The sequence below is a fragment of the Salvia splendens genome, chromosome 6 (genome assembly GCF_004379255.2).
Source record: "Salvia splendens isolate huo1 chromosome 6, SspV2, whole genome shotgun sequence".
In the NCBI taxonomy this organism is placed as follows: domain Eukaryota; kingdom Viridiplantae; phylum Streptophyta; class Magnoliopsida; order Lamiales; family Lamiaceae; genus Salvia; species Salvia splendens.
This window is the reverse complement of record NC_056037.1, coordinates 8,436,258-8,453,209: the sequence shown is the minus strand read 5'-3', so window position 1 is coordinate 8,453,209 and position 16,952 is coordinate 8,436,258. Positions and strand designations below refer to the sequence as shown.

Below are 16,952 nucleotides of genomic sequence, written 5' to 3'. Positions count from 1 at the left end.
TCACCCCGGCACTCTAGGAGCACGGCCAATACCACAACAATTCTTATCAAACTTGCCCATTTTCTCTTGTATAAATGTGTTGGTTGTGGCATATATACTTGTATTGCCAATATAACCTCTCTCCAAGTTGCCAGTTCCACATTAAATTGCTTCTAAATTGGCTACTTTCACCACAAGTTTGACATATACCAACCTTTTTACCCGCTATTCTCTCGTTTTGTAAATGAATTGAACACAACATATTTATACTAGTACATTATTTGGGACCGGCTTCATTTATGATGGCCACTTTTATAAATAATAGTAACAATTAAATTTATTCAATATTTTATTAATTACACTTTTATCGACAGTTCTGCCAACAGCATACACACAAAACAAATTATTTATTGCCAATTATGTTTTCAATATTTTCTTCTATAAATAAAAATTTTCAAGCAATTCGATTGATGAATGAGAGATTTAAGTTAAAATTTCAAAATTTTATACAATGTAAATGATTTCGCCAATAATTGATACATGAATCTAACAAAGTACGATCTCATAACATTCTGATATAGAAACAAAAAAAGGACAAAAAAAATTGCAGAAAAAACAAAAATAGAGTCGTCTTCCCACGGCAGAGAGAATGGGCGCTGGTATGGCACTACTGTCCCTCTCTGATACAATGTGAAGATGGGGCGGAATGCCTCTTCCTCTCTCTCTCGATTCTGCTGACTTTGATCTTAGCGCTATTACTATAAATAGTATTTTCGCATACAAATGGCTTGCTCTTACTCTCCCCAATTTCATTCCATTTTCAGCCCTATTTCCACCAACAACAATTTATCTTCCTTCTCTTGCTCTCCTTCCCCCTATACTTCTTATTCCAATCATTCGCATCGTCGGCGCCGCAATTACCTGAATCTCGCAGCCTTTTCCGGTAACGTTTTCACTAATTCCTCGGATTTATTCCCTATGGCGATTGATTTTTCAATTCTATTTTAGCTGAAATGAATACGGGGCGGTGGGGATTTTGATATTAGTGGAGTTTGTTTCTGCAAATACAGTGTTGATTCGCGTTGTTTATGCCGTTTATTGTTTCTTGATTTTAAAATCGTCGAATTGTGTTCCGTACTCGACAATGAGTAGAAATGAAGAATATTGTGGAAAGATCACTGTTTGAACTGTAATTTAAATACGGAGCTCTTTCTGAAAGGAAGGAAACAAAAAGATGTTTGTATTTGATATCACTTTTTCATAGGGCTGGTGCTTACGTTGTTTCCATCATTAGAACTGTGGTAGGCTTTGATTTGTTAAAATTTGAAGATGGAAGTCTTATGATCAACGACAAATATCCTAGATGATTTTCAACATTTTTGGCACAGAATTTGAGGTCTTGTGCTTGTGTAAATCTGTAGGTTAGCTTCTTTTTCTCTTTATTTTGTGTAGATTTGAACCATATATTTAATGCTCATCTCTTTTAAGATAATCTTCACATGTTTTATTTAATTTATCTTTACCTATCTCTGGTAAGTTAGTTTGTTCGCTTAGCTAGTTTTTGTACTGTCCACCCCTCCAGTTTTCTTCCGGTCCTATCCATTTAGTTTGAAATCCCTATTGATAATTTTACTCTAAGATAACTCTTCGCTTAAGATTCTGTTAAACTTTAATCTGAATAGTAAAACCATGAAGTTCGATATTGCTTTGGTCTCCTAAATTTATGTTCAGAATTGCTTAATTGCTCCTAATTTGTCTTTGAATTCAGATACTTATTATGCTGCTTTAATTTAAAGCAGATGTTTATGATTCTCACTTCGGGTTTAACTTTTTACCAAGCAGGGTTGAAGAATATCTTGATGAATCAGAACCTTACAGCTCAAGCCATGAGTACATCTCAGGGAAACCTGGCTTCGAATCTTGCATCGAAGGTTGCCTCACCACGGGACATTGTAAATATAGAGGATAGACCTGATCATCTTCTTGTTCTTGTACATGGTATCTTGGCAAGGTAAACATTTTCTTGTACATGAAACTTGGATATCTGAAGTTATACTCTGTTTATGCAATCACCAGAAATAGATAGACATGCTTCCAATTTGATAGCATAAAATGTTGTCTCCGAATGAAATTGTCTACAACTGAGGATAAGACTGAGGTAGAAAGTAGTTATATATATTTCGAGATAAAACCTTGAACTGCTGTCATCTCTTCATTTCATTTGAGGCCTCAACTCCTTATGCTTCTTTCTTCATGGCATACATGTTTTGCATTATTGACTTCTCTAGATGAGCTAGGCTTTTGATAAGGAAAATGTGTCGTAGAATGATTTGATTCCAGAGAATGCACCATTCCTAAAAACGAGCATTGATGTTTAATAGGTACCATCTTGAGAATGCTAGTATTTAGTATTACAAATACTATGGACTTCTTCAGTTTACTTGGGAAACCATGATGTGAATTTCTAACATTAAGATCTGGTTCATTTAGACTTGTGCTGTATGCAAAATCGGTGGAGGCTTCTCACCCCATAAGCTAGTTGAAGAAACGTTTAGACTTTAGAAGTACTTTTTCATGATAATTGTGCTACTTTCTGGACGAGGCTATTTCATTTAACTCCATAATCCTGTCCTTACACAATGTTGTAGTCAATAATAATTCACTGGAAACAGTTGGCACTTCACTCACAATGTTTTATTAACATTGATTGAGGTTTCCAACTATTGCAGCCCAAGTGATTGGACGTATTTTGACACGGAGTTGAAGAGACGAGTAGGAAAGAAGTTTTTGATTTATGGTATGTTGTTTTTGCATTGCCAAAATATGATGTTCGCTCAACTTAGACAAGATCCAATTGACCTGTTCAACATTAACCACACAAACACATTGGTGAAATTATTTGGATCTAGTTCCTCTCATGTTATGTGCACTGCAGCAGGCAATTCATAAAGCATTCCCTGTGAAAGTGTGTTTTTTAATAATAACTGAGCTGTGCAAGCATTTGAAACTTGCTTATTATGTGCAGCTAGTTCATGTAACATGTACACTAAGACTTTCACGGGGATTGATGGTGCTGGAAAACGACTTGCCGATGAAGTAAGTTTGGGAGGGAATCTTTGTACCTGTCGTATTATTGCTGGAGTGTCTTAGTGTAGTTATCATGGATGAATTGTTTCACGAGGAGTCACTTCATATGCGTCTTTTTCTGCTAATGTTATAACATGTTCTCAGATCCCCTTCTTCATTTTCCTTCCCAGTCTCCATAAACGAATTATTAATGTAGATTCTGCAACCAAAACTAATTATTACCCCAATAAGCAGGTCATTCAGGTTGTGAAAAAGACAGAGGGACTAAAGAAAATATCCTTTCTGGCCCATTCACTTGGTGGACTATTTGCAAGATATGCAATCGCTGTTCTGTACACTCCTGGTGATGTAGTTGGGACTCAGGCCATGGCATTCCAATCCTCGGGCTCTTCAAATAAAGGTTTGATTGCCGGGATGGAGGCAATTAACTTTATCACCCTGGCAACACCTCATCTTGGAGTGAGAGGAAATAGGCAGGTACATTCCTTAGCAGACAACTTAGCTGATTGTCATATGTTTTATGGATTTGATTCACAAACTCATTAATTTTCTCATCGGTGGCAGCTTCCATTCCTTCTTGGTGTACCTTTCTTGGAAAAACTTGCTGCTCCTATTGCCCCTATTTTTACTGGCCGAACTGGGAGTCAGCTCTTCCTCACAGATGGAAAACCCAGTAAACCCCCTCTTTTATTGAGAATGGCATCAGATTGTGAAGAAGGAAAATTTATGTAAGTTCCAAGTGTATAAACATGGGATTTCCGCAAAGTTGAATCTTATTGGTCGACTTTTTTTACAGATCAGCACTTGGTGCTTTCAGATGCCGAGTCCTTTATGCTAATGTCTCTTATGACCGTATCCTGAATCCTGATGCATCCAGAAAGAGTATTTGAAAATCTGTGTTTTTCTCTGTTCAATTAATTATTCTTAACAAACACAGATATGGTTGGTTGGCGCACATCATCCATACGAAGAGAAAAGGAGCTTTTCAAGGTATGTGAAATATTTTTTACTGAGTAGTTTCTTATGAAGAAAAGAATGATAATAATCTGTATTTTCTTATATCAATTTATATTTAAATGTGTTTATTATCGTCAACTGCAACTTTGTTTTCACAATACAATAGATGAGTGTCTTCTAGAACCCTTTTCTGATAAAAATAAAATAAAATTGTGCTGAGTGTCAATTTAGATCTAGCGGCTTGCATGATTCAGTTCGAGATGTGTGGATAAAAATGCATGGATATAGATAGTAAATATAATTGCTTTTCTTGCAATTCTGATTCGCTTAACATTTAGCCTAAGCTGTAGAAGACTGCTTCTACTCCCTCTCTTTCTTCATGCTGTCTGAGGATTCATTCTATCAAGAAATTAGATAAAAAGTTGACAAGATTCCATGCTATCACTCTTGTGAGGATTTTGAACTTTGACAGCCTCCTAGGCGATCTTTGGATGGCTACAAACATGTTGTTGATGTGGAGTACTGCCCTCCCGTTTTATATGAGGCTCCGCATTTCCCACCAGAAGCAGCGAAAGCAAAGGAGGCTGCTAAAAATGAACCCAGCGTAGAAAACACAGTAGACTACCACGAGATCGTGGAAGGTACATACATACTAAATGGTAACTGAAGCAGCTAGACAACTAGTATCTGTTAATATGAATACTTACTTCTTTGCTCTCTTCTGACAGAGGAGATGATCCATGGTTTGCAGCGACTAGGCTGGAAGAAAGTTGATGTTAGCTTTCACTCATCATTCTGGCCCTTCTTTGCTCATAATAACATCCATGTAAGAACGCGAGCCTCCTCAAACTTCTTGTAACTCATATGTGCCACTCCCCTCCCATGTGATTTGTTGATTCTCAATCAGGTGAAAAACGAGTGGTTTCACAACGCTGGAGCTGGAGTGGTAGCTCATGTTGCGGACACCATTAAGCAACAGGAGATGCTACAGGAAACCTCCTCTACGTTCATTGCTGCTAATTTGTAGCTCTACAATCGCAATATGCTTCCATATATACTATTACTAACTTGTATATCTTCTCTCAATATTTGTTAGAACAACATCCTATATAGGAGTAATATATAAAGATGAGTGACAAGAATACGAAGTTTTTTTTCGATCTTAAAAATTTTATTTCATGTAGAAGACTTTGTTAGTTTCTTTACTTATAAAGCAGACGGTATAATGCCTGATAGTAGATGATTATCTAGAATCACCAGCCTTTTTTGGTCTTGGAAGATTTGACAACTCCTGCATAATTATTGATATGCGATTGTGCTCTGTACTCAATTTGGCTAATCTAAGACATTCTTGGGTAAATCCCATCATCTAAATTCTTGGATACGAAACTTCTTCAATCACAATTAATTCTTGGAAAGTACGTAATTTACATATATATATATATATACATATGAATCCATATACACATCACTTTTATAATAAGTTTGCACAAACTTCATCCCAATCTCAGGCTGTTGGATAAGAAGCTTCCATGGCAATGCCGAGAGGCCTTCTGCAGCTCCAACATCCCTCTGCATTCTGATGTATCCATCTTCGCCCCAGCTCGTGCCCCACGAGTTCTTGACAATCCAATACTTGGTGCCATCACTAGCCGCGCCATACCCAACTGCAGTCACACCATGGTCTAGCTCGGTCCCACACTCTCCTGTGAAGACTCCACTCGAGTAGAACTGGAAGTCTGAACCACTAGCATCAATTGCCACGGATATCGGTTGATTCACCACTGCTTTGAGGAGTGCTGATTCGCTGTTGGATGGCACGTCCTCGTACCCAGTGATCTTAGCTGCGTCAGATGATTCCTTCTTCGAGTTGCAAGTGCCATCCACACCTTGCAAGTAATGTTTGAATGAATTAGAAATGTGTGAGAGAGAGAGAGTTACCACATTGGCCTTGATCCTTAACTGGAGTAACAGCTCCTTTCTTCCTCCAATCAATGCTGGCTGGAGCTGCACTCACATTCGCATACCTAAACGGCGACGAAACAGAAGCCTTAGGTCCCGTTCTGTATCCATTTCTAGAGTTGTGAAACTCAGCATTGGTGAGATCAGCAAATCTGTTGACAGCAAGCTTGTAAGGCTTTGAAGCTGCTTCGTTGAAGGACTCGATATACTCAACGTTCTCCTTGAATATATTGAATCTCTTCACCTTCTCTCCCTCATCTTTGTACATGCGCCCATTCTCCACCATCCATTTCTCATGCCTCTCCATCATCGGGTGCAGTTCGAGCTGCAGCTAGAGAAGCGCAGAGGTGTAGCAGCACGATCGCTGCAATGAGAAGCTTCCAAGAGGGTGCAAGGGCCATCTCTTGAAAATGTGTTGGCTATATTTGGTTAATACGAGTGTTGGATTTATGAATCAATTGAGAATGGAAAGTGTATTTATAGAAGGAAATAGGAAATATGCATTTAGAGGTCCATGTCTACCTGAGAAACACGGTGAAGCATAAATAGATTCAAAACTCTATTTCGTAGAACGGTAGAAGAGAAGCTCCTCTACTTCCATTTTATAGACATCAAATTTGTACTATTATCTATTTATATGAAGTCTTGGTTAGCTGCTGTTGAACTTTTTTGTCAAAATCAATTTAAAAATTAATGGCGTAGCGTCTCAATTCTCAGGCACCAGATGTATGAAATTGACCCATAAATAAGCTAAGCTCTGCCGTTTGCTTTTCAACTGGGATTCATCATTTGGGCCTTTTCCTTTACGGGTATTACTTACAGTCTATGGCCTATAATCATTTGGGCCTCTTTATTATATTTGCTACATTTCAGCCCATCCCTATATTGCACCACTCTTTTACTCACAACAAAATGATAATTAGGTCTTAATTTGATCTGAATAGGTTAACAAGGAACCATAATTTACTTATAAGAAAAGGAACGAAACTTGATTGACAAGTCGCACGAATTGTTATATGTTATTTTAAAATTTTCATCGAATTGTTTAAATTTCTAATTACATCACTAACTAGACTAATCATCAACGTTTTTTTTTCTTAGCAATATGAGGTTCAAAATTAGGCCTGCAGGTAAACTGAACCTAGACTCGACAATTACAATAAGAAGTCAAAATGTTGATGAGAAAGATACCACTCAACCAATACTCAGCTAAGTCAACTATAAAATAATTGAAACCCTATGTCTTCATTCTAATTAATTATTGATTATCAAGAATGTGATGTCAAAGTGAGTAGTTTAGGCGGCAGTTGACCAAATATGGTATACTAGTATCAAATAATTTCACTCGATTCAACTTTATTTTTGAAGTAGAAATATTAAATGATGACTAAAAGAGGATGAAGAGAATACTAATGATACTAATTCAAAAACAAAAGAATTTACAAAAAAGTATTCGAAGCTTTATAAATATGGATGTTTATAATATATAGTTCACTCATAACGTGCGAGTTGTAATATTAGTAACTTATTACAGTGAGTCAGATACTGCACAATGATGATAAAATTAAAATACTAATTTAGCAATCAGGTATAGAAAAAAGCAAAGAGGAAAAATAAATCAAAATTTCTTATTAATCGGTTATTTCAATAGTTGTAATAAATAGTGTATCGATTATTGGGAAAAAAGAAATACTACTACTACTAGTTGATTAATAACCGAAAAATCAACGGTTGTAGTTAGCTGCAGTTAAAATTTAGCTGTCTTACTCTTACGTAGCCGATATCAATTGACTTAATTTTTGTATTTTTAAGTTCCGAATGTAATATAAATTTCACACAGTGTTAGGCTATTCGTTTATCTTATCCCCCTTGCCTTGGTTTCTTGAATTTGAGTTTGCAAAAGATTTCAGAAATGCAGGAATTCGACACCGTCAAAAAGAAAAAGAAGCTAATTTGCCTCTAGTTCTGCGTCTTCATCCCATTCTTCAAGCCCACTTCGATTTTGTCATCCCTCCTTCATCAAATTAAAGCAATGTCCACGCCATTGCTGATAATCACAATCCCCTCACTTGCAACCCTCAAAATTCAGTCAAAAATGCTTGCTTTCTGGTTTTCCCTCGCCACTCGCCCCCCTGGCCTTGACCCATAAATCCTATTTTCAACTTATTTTTCAGAATTTCTTGAAGCTTTATATTCTTAGTGACTCAAGATTATTACTTTTTGTGCCTTTTTTATAGTTTATGGGCTGCTTTTGCTTTGACTCATGAAGCATGTGTTATTTGTGGCATGCTCTGTGCTGATATCTTGGAACGAATATTATTTGTCTTGATATTGAAATTTTTACATTTCCATTTAACTACACAGTTAAATTGTAGTGGGAGTAAGAGTCTTGTAGTATGATGCAGTGTGAGAATGAGTATGGTTTCAGCAATGAGTCTGATGTGTATCAATTGCTGCATAACTCAACTATGAATGTTGAAAAACGGGGGTGTTTGTCTACACCTGTTAAGCATTCTTTGGTGTTGGACGGTGAGAAGGGGGAGTTAGTCAAGGCTTGTGGGAGAGTGGGGAAAAGAAATGGGGTTTCGGCGACAAAGACAGTTGAGGCTTTAAGGAGTCATAGCGAGGCAGAGAGACGGAGAAGGGAAAGAATCAATGCACATTTGGAGAGCCTTCGTGGGCTTGTACCGAACAATGAAAAGGTCCGCTGTGTGAATGTATAGATGCTTGCTTTTGAATGTTGATTAGTTCTATTGTTGATTACTAGTGTGCTTTAAGATGTAGTTTTAGAGTTTGTTTATATTTTCCATCATTATTGTGGATTGTTTGATTGGTATTATTGATTACTTGTGTGCTTGTTTAGCCCCCTTTCATGATAGGTTAAATGTTAGTAGTAAATAGTAGGAAAAGACTGAGTTTTGATAAACTAGGGATTGATTGTCTTCACGGAATGTGGACTGCGTTCGTCTTCTATTACTATACTCGATTAAAATATTAGACGCGTGTGAGTATATTGCCCTTTGAATTTAGGAAGTGAGGTTGTTCTACTCTTGCAATGTCAACTCCATTGTTTTCTAGTCAATTCTTCTGTATATAGAAAGTGAGGCTATACTTTGATGTGATTGAATGATGATTTTGGTTGGATGGAAGGCTAACTACCTGCTGATGCAGGTAGGGATTGCATTTTATGTTTAGTCTCACAAGTCAATTTCTACACCAATTATTTGTTTTTGTGCTGATAGAATATGATATATTGTTGTTGTCTGGAGTCATCAGTGAGTTAGACGTGATCAAGTGAAGTTTAGCAACGATTGGGACTTCTGCTGCAAATTTTGACTTGATAGTAATAACCCTCCCTAGTTATGATTCAAATGCAAAGATTGACAAACCACACTATATTACTACTTTGCTAAATGTCTGCATCAATTAGATGCAGTGTTTTGTCAAACTCTGACTTTGTCTAATTTGATTTTGATTTTTGCATTGTGTTTCAACTATATATTTTTTTGGTTGACATGTTTATGATAATTTTATGGAGTACTTGTTTTATGCATTAATTTTCAGAGTTTGATGAAAGTTATTTTGTCTATTAGCAGATGGACAAGGCGACTCTGCTAGCCGAAGTCGTGAGCCAAATAAAGCAACTGAGGGAAACCGCGTCACAAGCCAGCGAAGGCCTGCACATCCCAATGGACACGGATGAAGTGAAAGTTGGAAGAGTTGAGAACCATAGTGGCGATGGCTCGTTCTTGCTTATGGCCTCCCTCTGCTGCGAACACTGGCCTGATCTGCTGTCTGATGTGAGGCAGGTGATGAAAAGCCTGCCGGTTCAAGTGGTAAAATCCGAGGTATCCACATTGGGAAGCAGGGTGAAGATTGCGTTCTTGATCACGTCAGTTGAAGGGGACGACGGTGTGGTCGGTTTGGTTCGTGCAGCTTTGAGCGATATTGTTGAGAAGTTTTCTGCATTGGCGGAGTCTGCTGAGCAACTGTTTATCCCCCGTAAGAGGCAGCGTGTTTCTTGCATCGATTCTTCGTCGAACTTGTTCGAGTGAGAGTTGTTTGGTGCTGTAGTGCTGTAGATGATGGTGGTGGATTGGTGGTGAATGCGTTTTTCATGATCTGTATATTGTAATGGTCGAAAATGGGTTGACTTTTTGTATCAACTCCATTCATTAAGTACATTTTGCATCTGAATATTGACCATTTCTTGTGGGGAATCAATAATGCATTTGAATATATAGTTATAACTTATTACATTATACATCAAGCACCAGTGGTCTAGTGGTAGAATAGTACCCTGCCACGACCCGGGTTCGATTCCCGGCTGGTGCATATGTATTTTTCTTTTTTTGGATCTGATAAAATGAATCTTTGTTTTTATTTGTTGTTTAAAGAATTTAATTTCATAACCCACGTCGACAAAGTTAAATTATTCAAGTGGTGCCGCACCAAAATATTGCACAAGTATATTTTAACTAAGTTGCTCATATAAACACATATTCTTATCATTATTATTATTACAATTACTATCTAATACAGTATATAATATTCATAGTTGGATAGCTGAGCCCATTTTATATTTCTTTCTCAGTGAAACTAGTCATTAAATTGTCTTCAAATTCATTGATAAAAACCCAAAGGTCTTTGGTAACTGGTAAGGATCCTAACTCGTAAACATCTTCTTTCATCACTTTTCTATCCATATTCTGTGTGTAACTGAATTTGGAACTACGAGTTAAGCCTTGTCCAATTTGAATCAATTAAAGAATGGATTAAATTGGTATTTTTCTTAAAGAGAAAAGGTAAATGTACGTAAATTGTACATATATATAATATCCTTAAATTTTTAAATTTAAGTGAATTTAATAAAAAATTAGTTTTGTTATTTATTGTATTATATGTAGCAATAAGAAAGAAGTGATATAGAAATTTTATGTCGAATCATAATATTATTTTGAGATTGATTCCAATTAATTATACAATTTTTAATAAGAAAATATTTTTTGCTTAAATATACAAATATTAAGTTAAATTTTTAATCTTTTTCGAGAGGTTGCAAAATGGTTAGTATGAAATTTATTCTAAATCAATTAATGTTTATAAAACGATTTTCAATATTAAATGTTAAAAAAAGTTAAACTATGTATATACAATTATGTACGTTTATCATTGCCCTTGTTTTATTGGCTTTTTAATTAATTCAGTTATAAATCTAACCTCCGATTAAAGAAGGGAATTATATGGAATTTGTGTGTAAAAATTAATTGACTAATAAAATCAGGTTATCCATTCGAGCATACCCAATATCCAATCTGATAATTTAGATTTTTCCAAAATATAAGTACCTAAGCTAGATCCGATATTTGAAAATTAATCGAGAAATATCTGATGCCCTGATGAATATGGAGTAGGAGATCCGCCTTATAAGAGGGTAGTATTTCAAACTCAAGTCTTCAACATAGTTTTTATTTGAAGTAAATGCATTTCAAAATTCATACTACTACTATAAGACAAAAGCTTTGAAAGGCAGAAGATATAATTAGAAATGAGGAAGAAGAAAAATAGAAGGGAAATAGGAGATTCTGAATTTCAGGTGGACGAGAGTGTTGCCTTGAACAACAGTGATTATGGCGGATACTTGTTTGGGACCCCCGCCTTTCATGCCTCCTCTTTCTCTTTTAAATACCCCATATCAAATCTCATTTCCCTTCTTTCTCTCTCATCACCGTTCCACGCCATTTTCCCGAAACCTCTCTCTCATGGCTCCCTCTTCTAATCCCACCCACCATTCTCACTGCCCTTATGCTTCCACCTCTCCAAAGAGCGTCTCCTCTCAGCCCTCTTTGCTTGTCTTTTCGGGTACGTCATCTTTTTTACTTTCTTGGTGATTTCTTTATGGTTAGTTTTTTTAGGAAATGAAGAATTGGGTGTTTTGGATTTCGTAATGCTAGGATTTGAATGTTAGTTCTTGATGATTTCCTGGTAATTAAGCCTTGATCAATGCCTAATTAGGATTAAATGAACAAGAAAACTTTGTACAAGTCTTGATTCAAGATTGTGATTGTGCTCTCAACTGCTAACCCGTTTTTGCATTTTAATCAATTAATGTGATTTTAGCACTGCCATGTTAATATGTTTGAAATAAAAAAAATGGGTGAATCGGAATCTAAGGTTCATGTAGTTGTAGTGGAGAATTTGATATAAACCCTGCATTATATCTATGTGAAACGAAAATTTTCATCATCTTTCAGTGTCGAAGCAATATTGAAACTTTGCAGTGTTGCAGGAGGAACTGCCTTCAATGGTGTTGTGGAAGAGCTTAAGAGCTTAACAGTCCATGTGGCTCATGTTCTCCCTGTTTCTGATGATGGAGGGAGCACGGCGGAGATTGTTCGTGTTCTTGGTGTGTTGTATATTGACCCTGTCATTTCAGGAACTGAAATAGGCTTTGAGGAATCATGTGATACTGACATGGATTCTTGTTTGCAGGAGGGCCAGCTGTTGGAGACATTCGATCGAGATGCTTGAGACTATCTGATCCGAGTTCCTCTGAGGCTCTTGCAGTTCGGACATTGCTAGGTCACCGGTTGCCCCTTGAAGCACAAAAGGCGAAGTTCGAATGGTAATGAGAGAAATCGTGTTTTAGTGATCTCTTTCCACTGGTTCTTTATTCTCCTTTGGGCTATTTTCATATGAAGTCTTGAGATCTTCTTGCGAAGTTATTGTATGTTTTGAACAATGATTGCTTGTCTGATAAGTTGACAATTCAACAGGTATGATATTGTAGAAGGAAACCATTCTCTTTGGACAGGTGTCTCAAAAGCATACAGGGAGACTATTCGAGCATTTTTGGTTTATTTCCAGGATCAGGTCCGTATTTGTCCGGAGCATGTTGCTCTTATTACTCAGTGCGTTCTCAAGTGGCATATCTCATTGTTCTAACTTAATTCCTGAAATAGCTTCGTATTGCCTAGTGGTCACTACTCTGTTTCTTTGGTAGGGCTAATTGATTTCCACTTCTCCAAGAAGGATCATTTGGTCCTTGTTAAAAGGCATTACTGCATTAGTGTTTTCTATTTTTTTGGCACGGAAAGTATTTTCATAGTTTTTCTGACGTTCGGTTGCCATTACTCATTATTATACGATTATCCAACTAGGATTAAGTTGTGAGATTATTTTAGCTGGAGGGGGTGGCTATGACTAATTATCATAAGACTATCCATCTAGGATTAAGTTGTGGGATTCAATCTTATGAACCAAACACAATACATATTCAATCATGAAATATAATCTTGCAAACCGAACAGCCCCAAAGAGTATTGATTTGAGTTAGCATTTGGTATATTAGCTTTGGTCACTAATTATGTTTTGAATCTCTTGAATAGTATTTCGTTTGAATGATCTGTTAGAATGTAAGGGCTAATTGTCTTTAACCATTGTCTATTTAGTGATTTTATATATGTGCCAAATTTGGCGAGACCATATAATATCCTTGATGCCGTCTTTGGAATATGCTGAATTTTCTAGAATAAACAGTCCACACCAGTATTACCACGTTTCTGTTATAGTGGTTTATACAATTATGCTCATTATAAATATAGGGAAAAACTATAATTTGCAGATCCTTAGAAGGTCGGATGAAGTATTCTGTTTCAGCAACGGAAGGTACCCAGTTATTTGTGAAAAATTCCCAAAATACATATTCTTGTATTGAATGTATTACTACTGTCTGTCTATCTCTGGATTTCATTAATTGGTAGAGTTTCCTTTGCAAATTATAATTCAATGCAGGATCGAATCAACATGCTGTATATGTGTTATGTTTGCTCTTTTTATTTCAAAACCAAAATGAATATCAGGTCATTCTTCTCTTACTTGCAGCATCGGAAATTTTTTCTTTGCTGGAGCTCGGATATTCTTTCAGTCTCTAGATGCTGCAATTTTCTTGTTTTCACGTGTGTCACAAATTCCAACAGAAAGTCTGGTCCTACCAGTTATATCCACAAATGATAGGCTTACCTTGGGTTGTGAATTATGGGTACGAATACATGTATTTCGCCATAGGATGCTTTCTGACATCGCACCATGCCAGGCTTGTGAAATTTAATTATGAGTTGATGTCACAAGTTTTAAATTTACACTTTTTTCTGATCGATTTCTAGGATGGAACCATAATACGGGGTCAGAATGAAATTTCACATCCAACCAGTGGATCTATGCAGCCTATAGATAAGGTAAATATGATTAAAAGTTGACATATGTTGATATACCTCTTTACTTCCGCTGGCTGGTAGTGATTGATAAAATCCCTCAATTTTTGCCAGTATAGCACTGTGTTATCAGTTCATACGATTTGAGGTTTTATTATTGGACAGGTCCTGGTCTTATTTGTCAACTCATCTTCTATTTTTCTTTGGTTACTGCATCACAGTGTAAATTCCTGTATGTTTGATTGAAGAGGTGGTTTCTTCTACAGAGTCACTCTTCAGCTCGAACTCTTCCTTCAAGAATAAAGCGGGTCTTTTACATGTCTAGCGAAGGCAGCAATTTATTGCATGAGGTAGGACCTCTTTTAGCTTATATCACTGGATCACGACGCATAATTTGAGTTTGTGATTATGCTATGTGCACATGTTACATGCTTCTAATAACCAGACTCAAGGGCTAGGAATAAATGCGTTCTCGATTTGAAATACTTTCTCATGATTTTATATGGTTTTTTACAGGTATTTCCTTCTGCAAATCCATCTGTCTTAGACCAGCTGAACAGCGTTGACTGCATTATCTATGCCATGGGTTCACTGTTTACTTCGATATGCCCCTCTCTCGTAAGCACTTGTCCCTCTCTTGTAAACACCATCTTTTGGGTTGTTTATATTTTATGCTAAAAATCTTGTCACTATTTGTGATCCTTTAGCTGAAATACCCCCTTTTGAGCGTTGAGTACATAACTTGTGGTCTTCATTTGAACTACTTTGTTGCTTGTGCTTCATTTTCAGGTTTTACGTGGAATTGGTGAAAGTATTTCTTCAAGATCATGTCCCAAGGTATTAATACATTTTTAAGCTTGAAATATCTTGATCGTACGTCCTTCAATTTTTCTTGCCTAATTAATATGATTTGATCTCTTTAATTGACTTTTCGGCTGTGTAATGGGTTTTACCATTATTAACTTTTTTTTGCTATATACGTATGTACATATGATTGTATCTATGTTATGTTCAGATGATCTCATTTTCTTACAATCAATCATGTCTTGAAGGTGCTTCTCTTGAATGGTACGCATGATAGAGAAACTGGCGGCTTTACAGCTTCCTGCTTTGTGACAGCTATTGCCGATGCTCTGAACAGAACGTATGGCGATCCTCATAAGAGTCTAAACAGTCCTGTAAGTATCCCGACTTTCTTTTATAAAATTACTTATTTTATTTTTTTTATCGTTGCTTAGTGTTTTGTGAAATATGAGAAACTCTACTTGAATTTACTCGACTATCTATTCTTGATTCTACCTCATGTGAATTGTGCGCTATTTTGACCCATAAAAAACTCAAATATGACCCAAATTTTTATTCGCATCTTTTTGTAGCCTAACCAATACATCAACACAATATTTGTGCCCAAAGGTGGTCAGATTCTCATTGATACTGATAAATTGGCTGCGCAAGGGATCTCTCGTGTGGTATGTGTTCTTTGATGCAATATATACACGTGAATTGCTTCCTACGTGTTAATCTTTTGTTGGTTATCTTGAAATTGTAGATAACTGTTGAATCAGTACACGATGCAGCAGCGGGCATAATCTATGATCCGACATCCCTAATACAATCTATGGCGAATCTGTTGACTGAATCCACGACAAAGGACATGACTTCAACTTGATCTAGGTTCAGTTCCAATTTCTTCGCGTTCCACACAGATCATTATCTTAGTTTCTGTTGGGCCTCTTCTGCTGAGGTGAATGCTTCAAACCTCGTCCGTTGCCGGTTATGATTGATGCTTTATTCGGTGTTTTGATTGGAAAATTTTATCTAGGTGAAGGTATTGGCTGGAGCTCATTTCTTGATTTTTTACCGGATGATGGGTGGTATTCACTCAATTCTAGTACAACATTTGTACATGTATTTTTTAAAGATTGAGATGTGGTAGGAAACTTTAGTAGATATGGGTAGATGTAATGGCTAGATTTGCAATACAGGATGTTGTATTTTGTAATGTTGATTACTCTCTTCTCCGTCTGAAACCAAGAATATAGTATACTACTCCACACTTCTTATTGAACAATAATCTTCTTTTAAATGGATTGATGCCTACTGCTCCCTTTAATTGAAACAATCAAACTTAAAGATGGAAGCATTTTTGGTGTTGTGTAGATTAAATTGCATACTAACTACTATTAGTTTCCACTATCTTAATAGACTAATTTAAAAATTGCCATTTCTTCATTCAAATTCGTTCATTTTATGGGACGGAGGGAGTAGGAGTATTTATTTCAAAGCCCTTTCATCATAAGAATAATTCAAAGCATAAAAGTGGGAGAAATTTCAGATCTCATTGATGACAATGTTTGAAAACATAAAATTTGACATAGATAAAGAAAAGTTCAATGAATAATGCATAGAAAACATAACACAAAAGTGTCAATGGAATTACACAGCAATTCAATCCTTTGAAGTAAGGAGGTGTTGCCCTCATTGATTTAAGTAAGCTTCATCCAAAAATCCACGTTGGATTTTCTGCAGCTCTGGTAGAGCTTCTTTCATAATAATCCTTTTATTAGGGGAATGTGCAGAGCACTTTAAAGCTAACTCCAATATGGATGTTGTCAATTCCAAAATATTTTGGCCATGTTTTTCTTCAACATTCACTACTAAGTTGACATCTATAACTTGATATGTGAATTCTGGAACTGACCTTTCAATCCAACTCTTCAAGCTTAGATCTCGTCACTTAGGCCTTTTTCTCGT

At 36.3% G+C, this 16,952-nt stretch overlaps 3 protein-coding genes and 1 pseudogene across 5 annotated transcripts; 3 read left to right on the top strand and 1 right to left on the bottom strand.

Moving 5' to 3' along the window:
• The first annotated feature begins 564 nt into the window (after window positions 1–564).
• On the top strand, window positions 565–5,206 carry LOC121808156. Its single transcript, XM_042208534.1, has 11 exons — window positions 565–922; window positions 1,822–1,990; window positions 2,709–2,776; window positions 3,005–3,075; window positions 3,301–3,543; window positions 3,631–3,794; window positions 3,863–3,918; window positions 4,004–4,056; window positions 4,496–4,664; window positions 4,752–4,849; window positions 4,931–5,206. The coding sequence occupies exons 1-11, from the start codon at window positions 763–765 to the stop codon at window positions 5,048–5,050; spliced, it is 1,371 nt and encodes a 456-aa protein (XP_042064468.1). The 5' UTR covers window positions 565–762; the 3' UTR covers window positions 5,051–5,206.
• Window positions 5,207–5,530: 324 nt separating this feature from the next.
• Window positions 5,531–6,386, bottom strand: LOC121808729 (annotated as a pseudogene).
• Window positions 6,387–8,083: 1,697 nt separating this feature from the next.
• LOC121808194 (transcription factor bHLH30-like) lies at window positions 8,084–10,224 on the top strand. 2 transcript variants are annotated; one of them, XM_042208583.1, is made up of 2 exons: window positions 8,084–8,687; window positions 9,582–10,224. In XM_042208583.1, the coding sequence occupies exons 1-2, from the start codon at window positions 8,382–8,384 to the stop codon at window positions 10,038–10,040; spliced, it is 765 nt and encodes a 254-aa protein (XP_042064517.1). In that variant the 5' UTR covers window positions 8,084–8,381; the 3' UTR covers window positions 10,041–10,224. The 2 variants fall into 2 exon arrangements, with proteins under 2 accessions (XP_042064517.1, XP_042064514.1); XM_042208580.1 differs by having other exon boundaries at window positions 9,579–10,224.
• A 1,176-nt stretch (window positions 10,225–11,400) lies between these two features.
• On the top strand, window positions 11,401–16,269 carry LOC121808153 (uncharacterized protein YNL011C-like). Of its 2 annotated transcripts, none has more exons than XM_042208530.1 (14): window positions 11,401–11,847; window positions 12,275–12,391; window positions 12,478–12,610; window positions 12,762–12,858; window positions 13,610–13,653; window positions 13,870–14,026; window positions 14,151–14,222; window positions 14,465–14,548; window positions 14,715–14,816; window positions 14,988–15,035; window positions 15,251–15,376; window positions 15,575–15,667; window positions 15,748–15,942; window positions 16,027–16,269. In XM_042208530.1, the coding sequence occupies exons 1-13, from the start codon at window positions 11,616–11,618 to the stop codon at window positions 15,865–15,867; spliced, it is 1,425 nt and encodes a 474-aa protein (XP_042064464.1). In that variant the 5' UTR covers window positions 11,401–11,615; the 3' UTR covers window positions 15,868–15,942; window positions 16,027–16,269. The 2 variants fall into 2 exon arrangements, with proteins under 2 accessions (XP_042064464.1, XP_042064463.1); XM_042208529.1 differs by having other exon boundaries at window positions 11,402–11,847; window positions 16,021–16,269.
• Window positions 16,270–16,952: the final 683 nt, after the last annotated feature.

What these genes read in the sequence shown, in the direction of transcription:
- LOC121808156 (XM_042208534.1), top strand. Translation starts at nt 763, where the DNA reads ATGGCTTGCTCTTACTCTCCCCAATTTCATTCCATTTTCAGCCCTATT. An exon ending in GTACATGGTATCTTGGCAAG is followed by an intron (nt 1,991 to 2,708) that starts GTAAACATTTTC and finishes CAACTATTGCAG; the next exon opens with CCCAAGTGATTGGACGTATT. An exon ending in TTGCTCATAATAACATCCAT is followed by an intron (nt 4,850 to 4,930) that starts GTAAGAACGCGA and finishes ATTCTCAATCAG; the next exon opens with GTGAAAAACGAGTGGTTTCA.
- LOC121808194 (XM_042208580.1), top strand. Translation starts at nt 8,382, where the DNA reads ATGATGCAGTGTGAGAATGAGTATGGTTTCAGCAATGAGTCTGATGTG. An exon ending in TTGTACCGAACAATGAAAAG is followed by an intron (nt 8,688 to 9,578) that starts GTCCGCTGTGTG and finishes TTTGTCTATTAG; the next exon opens with CAGATGGACAAGGCGACTCT.
- LOC121808153 (XM_042208530.1), top strand. Translation starts at nt 11,616, where the DNA reads ATGGCGGATACTTGTTTGGGACCCCCGCCTTTCATGCCTCCTCTTTCT. An exon ending in GGAGATTGTTCGTGTTCTTG is followed by an intron (nt 12,392 to 12,477) that starts GTGTGTTGTATA and finishes TCTTGTTTGCAG; the next exon opens with GAGGGCCAGCTGTTGGAGAC. An exon ending in GCAGCAATTTATTGCATGAG is followed by an intron (nt 14,549 to 14,714) that starts GTAGGACCTCTT and finishes GGTTTTTTACAG; the next exon opens with GTATTTCCTTCTGCAAATCC.